Source organism: Gekko japonicus, unplaced genomic scaffold (genome assembly GCF_001447785.1).
Source record: "Gekko japonicus isolate JY-2015 unplaced genomic scaffold, Gekko_japonicus_V1.1 scaffold1039, whole genome shotgun sequence".
NCBI lineage: Eukaryota > Metazoa > Chordata > Lepidosauria > Squamata > Gekkonidae > Gekko > Gekko japonicus.
Genome location: NW_015164218.1, coordinates 231,892 through 238,252, shown reverse-complemented (window position 1 = coordinate 238,252; position 6,361 = coordinate 231,892). Strand labels below are relative to the sequence as shown.

Genomic DNA, 6,361 nt, shown 5'->3' with positions numbered 1-6,361 from the left:
AGCTTTCTAGGGAGTGGGGGGGGGGGTAGGGCAACGTTGTTGTGCGTGACATCCCTGACGTGATGATGTCACGCGGAAGTGATGTCATCACACTGGGGACGTTGCACAGCAACACTCTGGTATTTTGGGCAAAACTTTATGGTAATCATAGAGTTTTGCGCAAAATACCAGAGCATCGCCACATGATGACCCCAGCGTGATGATGTTACTTCCTTGTGGTGTCATCACATTGGGGACGTCGCGCTGGGTTGTGGCTGTTGGGGGCAGGTTTTCCCTCCACTGGCCAGCAGCAGGCAGTAGCCTCTGAAATCGGGGGATTCTCCGCTCCCACCTGGGGGCTAGCAGCCCTAGATGTGAAAGCCTAGAAATAATTTTCAATAGCTTCTGGTTTCACACCTTGTTGTTTTCCTTACGCTGTTCAAAAATCAGACATTTTGAGAAAACTTGAAAATGTCCTGAGACAATTTCTCAGTAATTGTTTGAGTCACAGCTAGTTCTGTTACGTTATTTGACACCTAGCTAGGATAGCACGTTCTGATTATAGCTTAGCGTCTGGCACAACATCACGCCATGTTTGAGAACAACTACGTTTATTGTGATTTGAATGGGACATTTTTAATGTTGATTTTGTCAAGGTGCTCAAGCGGACTCTTGACAGATTAGGCAGGTTATTGGGCTTTAATTGTGCTTAAAAGAATTGATTGAGTTTTGCAAGCAAATAGTTCTGTTTGATTTTATAGATAAATGATACAGCTCACATACAGTTCATTTTTGCAACAGCGAAGTAGTTCATTCTGGTTCCAGTTTTACAGATAGGGAAACCTGAGGCTCAGAGTGATTTTTCTCCCCTTTAGGCAAGTGCATTTACAATTGGACAAAGTACGACCCTGAGACAAACCCAGTATTCTCTGTTGTTGTTGTTCGGTCGTGAACCAAGTCCATAATAGTGTTGTCCCAGGGTGCATCTGGCTGTGAAAAGGGTCTCCTTCATCCGTCTCCTTTCTGTCTCAATCCTAGTTTTAATGAAATCAGCAAGTTCCACACGCAGATACTTCGGGTGAAAGACCGGGATGAGTTTCCCATGATCCTCGTGGGGAATAAGGCTGACTTGGATCCCTATCGGCAGGTAAGGGAACTGTGGGGCGTGATTGTGATGACATAACATGCTGTTAATGGGAATTAGATTAGGATAGAATTAACTTGCGTAGTTTCTTTGCAGTGACTGATGTGAAAATTTTTTTGCAAACTGTGAAAGTTCCAATTTGGGGCCTGAGTGTGTCAAAAATACATCAAATTTAAATGCTCCTGATAATAGATAAATATCCTGGCAGGTGCCCAAAGAGGAGGCCATCAGCTTTGCCCGGGAGAATCGAATCCCCTACATGGAAGCTTCAGCCAAAATCCGCCTCAACGTGGACGAGTCTTTTTATGAGCTGGTTCGAGCCATCAGGTGAGAAAATAGGAATTGCTGCTGGCTTGGTCTCTCTCTCACTCTTTCTCTCTCTCTCTCTCTGTCACACACATGGAGTTTGGAGGAAACTACTTCACTTGGCAGCCCCTTTCAATACAGAAAGAAGTTTCTGACTAGGTGTTTCTTCCTCAGTACAAACTGAGGAATAAACAACTCCTTCTGTTTCAGACATGCACTTCCTGTGACACGCTCCTCCCCCAGCCAATTGTGGCTTACCAGCCACAATCAGACGCTTGGTACACCTTCTGATTTTCCTGCCTGCCTTGGACTATCAAATCCAGGGTTGGCATATTTCGTGGGCCACCAGATAGGGCTATCAGGGTGCAGGTCATTATGAAGCTGCTATATATAGAGTAAGAACATTGGTCCATATTGCTTGGCGTTGTCTTTTGTTGACTGTCACAAGCTCTTCAGGCAGAGAAGGGTGTTTTTTGGAGATGCTGGGGATTAAACCAGGGACCTTCTGTATCCAAATCAAGAGCTGTACCACTGAGCTACGGCTTTCTTTCTTTCGCCAGCTGTCATGATAACTGGGCTCATCTGCAACCTGAGACTTCAGCGCTCTTTTCTATTTGCTTCTCTCCCCCCCCCCTGTAGTTTCCTAGGTCACATTCTGAGGCTGTGTCGTTCTTTCTTCCATGGTAGGTGGTTCACCCAGAGGAAAGAATTGCCTTCCTCAGTTAGGTCACTTCCACGTCACCAGGCGTTTAACTTTGAACAGCAGCTGGTCCAAATGCTTCCACGAACTCACACATGACTTGAAGGCTGAACGGCCTTCCCCTGTGGTCATTCCCCTAATGAGTTAATTGGTGGTAGGCAGCATCTGAACATGGAGGTTCGTGGTCATTTGATATATGCATCAACTATATATGTTGGACTAGATGACCCTGGAGGTCCCTTCCAATTCTATGATTCTATGTGAAATCATCAACTCTGTAAGTAAATTGAGTAAAGCTTATTTCAAGCTCATGTGGATGTTCTATGAAGTCTGACCTTCAGACTGCTTGTTTTTAATCTTTTAATATTTGCTGTTGTGTACACCATAAATAAACATATATTTTTGGATAATATTTATCTTTAGTAAGCTTGACCCTTCAAACAGTGTCAGTCCGTGGCAAAGAGATATGAATCAACCCAGCATCCGTGATTTTGTCCAGGCATTTATGGGGCAAGGGGTTTTGTCTCCCTTTCGATAAGATAACTTACCTCATTTTAAAAGAATGGAACAGATGACAGAATAAACAACCGATTGTATTTTTTTCTCTTCCTCTGTTTCCCCCTTCCCCTTTATTCTTTTTTTTCCCTCCAGGAAGTTTCATGAACTTGAGTGTCCCCCAGCCCCAGCTGTCAGCCCGAAGAAGAAAGAAACCAGGGGCTGCCCTTGTTCTATTTTGTAGCCCACCCTCTCACCCCAAGCCACACGTTCTGGAAGAGGAAGAACAGCTGTCCTGGTTCTCTTGAACCTGCATTTCTCCCTTGCTCAAAACCAGCCTACCCACCCCCCACTACAACAAGGGTTGTCTGTGTGTGTTCCGTGGTTGTTTCTAAAATACTTCATATCTCCAGTTTTGCAGAGAACTCTGCATACTGGAAAGGAGCAAGAGGCAGACAAGTTGTAAACCACCCCCACCCCCAGACCCTTTAACCTACCAAGGAAAGAGATTCCACAGGCTTAAAAGAAGATGCGGGAAAGGGGATCGCAAACCAGCAAATCCTACCTCGTCACCTTCAACTGCTAAATGCTGCCATGTTCCTCTGGAAGAAGCGTCCCCTCCCTGCTGAGGGATAGAAGGCAGGATCATTTTCAGATATGTGAGCAGCTGGGTGTAAATTTGGCAGAGAGGGACAAGTATAGGGCACTGGGCAGTTGGTTAGCCTGCGTTCAAACCGCTAAACCCAGTGATCTTCTGCACAGAACAGGCCTTGAAAATATGTAGAAGACGGAAAGAATTGTACTCAAACACATTTGACAACAATATGTATGCTCAGCTGTTCTCCACCATGGAGAAAGGGGGAACGGTAGCTGGTGCACGGTTACGACTCCTTCCCCCTTCTACAGCTGGTGTCGTACCCTTTTTCTGGAAAAGGGGAGGAGCTGGAGTTACACCCCTTTTTGTGGAGAAGATGGAGCTAGCATCTCCATCCCCCCCCCCCTCTGCAGACCAATCGAGTGTGAGTGCATCACAGCAGATAGGTGGACTGAAAAACAAGCCTCTCCTTTCTTTTGGGCAGAGGACCTAACCAGAAAAGGAATAGCTGAAATCAAAGGATCACCTTCTGCCCCCACCCCTATATCAGGGACAAATTGAGCTAAAAACCGCCATCCCTCCCAGTGGCTGAGAAGCAGCCTTGACCAGATGCAGTGAACTTTTTTAAACACCGTTTTTAATTATTAGAAACGAAATTGCATTGCCAGGTAGATTGAAAATACACTGCTCTGCCCTTCCCAAGCACAGTAAGATTTGCCTTTGTGTCATTAAAGACACTTGCAGCCTTTTTAATTCATCCTTTACAGCTTCCGTTCTGCAACATACTTTACTGTCACAGCCCATTCGTAATCTGCCGGTTTTCTTAGACATCCTTCCATGGCAGCTGAATTTTATCACTTACCCTGTGACTTCTGGCAATGGTCCTCACAGGTACAGTTATGTTTCATTTCCAACGGGGGGTCTTACAGGCATGTTGATCAAGTGAACCTTATCAGGACCGTCGTTTCCCAAAACCTCTGTAACGCTTGCCAGTTTCACCACCGTGGAGGAAGTCTCCTTTGGCCTGCCTTACCCACCTGAGAACATGCAGATTCCGTAATCGCCTCTTACCTCGTGAAGCAAGAGGATGCATTCAGTCCTGGTCAGATGCAAGACGCACTTTTTCAGCAGTTGCAACACGAGGTGTGCATGTATAAAAATTCTCTTCTGTTTATTCCCCACCGCACCCCAGCCACACTGTATAACCTTGCCGAGCATTCCAGCTTGAAAATGCCAAAAAGTTACCACTTGTCCAAAAAAAGCGCAAAAGTTCTTGCAGCACTTTAAAAACTTAACTGGTTTAGCTTTCATGGACTACAGCCCACTTAATCAGTGGCATAAAGTATTCTTTGCAAATGGCAGATATGTTATATGAATATAAATATATATATATATATACACACACACGTGCACACACACAGGTACGGAGAACTTTTATAAACTGTGGCCTAAAGGCCATGAAATGCAAAGGTAGTCATAGGTGTGTGGAGTTGTCACTTAGCCAAAAACTATTTTAACAGAATAAAAAAAATATTCCCAGAGAAGTTGTTTGCTATGTGGTCATTGGGGTTGTTGCACAAAATGGGGTGGGTATCCAGGGGTGGGTATCACTGGATTTCATAGCATTATGAGCGTAGCTAGGTTATCAGCTCCAGGTGTCTTCCTATCTGCGAGAGGATGTGTGTGTGTGTGTTATGTGCCAGCATGGTGACCCCATGAATTCATGACCTCCAAAACATCCTATTGTTAAGCAGTCTTGCTCAGGTCTTGCAAGCTGAGGGCTGTGGCTCCCTTGATCGAACCAATCCATCTCGTGTTCGATCTTAGGAAGGATGACTCCAGTCCAGAGCAAACTAATCGATGCAGTAGCCAAATCACCTGCCTGCTCACAACTTTAATGCTGGTAGCTCACGAAGTAGAATTTTTGCTCATAGGACTCCACAGCTTAGAGGAAGCATTGTACCTGAAATCTCAAATGGGACCCCTACGCCTTATTGGGCACCGCATTGATCATGCTGGTTAAGAACACAAATTAGGCCGCAGACTTGGGGCCTTGCTTCAAAACATGTCCCATTTCTTTCTTTTATACTTTTTTAAAAAATGGCACTGGCACAATATTCCCCTTTGTACTGAGAGAGAGCTAGACAGGTGCTACTGTTTACCTTTGCAATTTCCCCCAAAGGAGAACTTTATCTAGGGCAGGGACCTCCCAACAGGCAGCTTTTATCTGGTCTATGACTGTTATAATAAACTTCTGTTCGGTTTGGTTGTAAGCTACTTGTAGATCATCAGCGACTACATGGGCACCTTTGGGATTCTGATATAGCATGGTGGGCTCAGCCACAAAATGGCTGCCTTAAAATGGCTACTACAGACAGTGGAGCCAGCTACAAAATGGTTGCCCCAGCTTACCTTTGGTCATGCAGTGTAGATGCTTGTGCTGTGGTGACAGCTGCTGCCAAAGCAACTGTTTTTTTTAAAAAAAATCTGCACATTATCTTCAGTGTCCAATCAGAAAGCTTGCTGAGCAAAAACCCTACCTCGCCCTGTCCACTTTCTACGAACACCTGGCGAGCACCAGAAAAGGTGTTGACGGGTGCCATGGCAATGTTCCCTCTTAGCTGCAGGTTCTTGTGAGCAAAACTACTTTGTGAGCTACTGGCATTAAAGTTGTGAGCGAGCCATTTGGCTACTGCATAAATTAGTTTGTTCTGGAGCCATCCTTCCTGAGCTAAGCCAGAAATGTGTGAGCCAGAGGCTAAAAAACTCTGCTAGCTCACACTAACTCAGCTTAGAGGGAACCACATTGGGGAGTCGGACCCATGTACCAGATTAGCTTGCATAACCCCTCAAATACCCAAGAGGAGTTCTGTTCTACACTGTTTTCAAGAAAAGCTTGGGGGTGGGACTTTTCTTACTGCTACTTATCTGATAGCTTCATTTTTGGTGCTCTGTGTGTGCCCCCCCCCAACAAATTTTGGTAAAATGCTGGGATATTTATCATTCCTCAGGAGCAAAATATACTTCTGAGCATTCAGCAAAATGTTCCATTCATCTAACCAAGTGCACACTTGAAAGCAAGCGTGAGGACCATTTTAACGAATGAACAACCAATGTACGTTCACTGTGCAATGGAAAGATG

At 45.1% G+C, this 6,361-nt stretch overlaps 1 protein-coding gene across 1 annotated transcript in view; it reads left to right on the top strand.

Annotated features, from left to right (window-relative positions):
* The window catches only part of RRAS (related RAS viral (r-ras) oncogene homolog), a gene marked incomplete at its 5' end in the record, with an annotated part of 9,582 nt that extends 4,827 nt beyond the window's left edge, over positions 1 to 4,755 (top strand). Inside the window, 3 exons of the mRNA XM_015408501.1 lie at positions 1,018 to 1,126; positions 1,332 to 1,450; positions 2,781 to 4,755. Of these exons, the coding sequence (XP_015263987.1) occupies positions 1,018 to 1,126; positions 1,332 to 1,450; positions 2,781 to 2,868 (316 nt within the window). The remainder of the gene's footprint in view (positions 1 to 1,017; positions 1,127 to 1,331; positions 1,451 to 2,780) is intronic.
* Between the last annotated feature and the right edge of the window lie 1,606 nt (positions 4,756 to 6,361).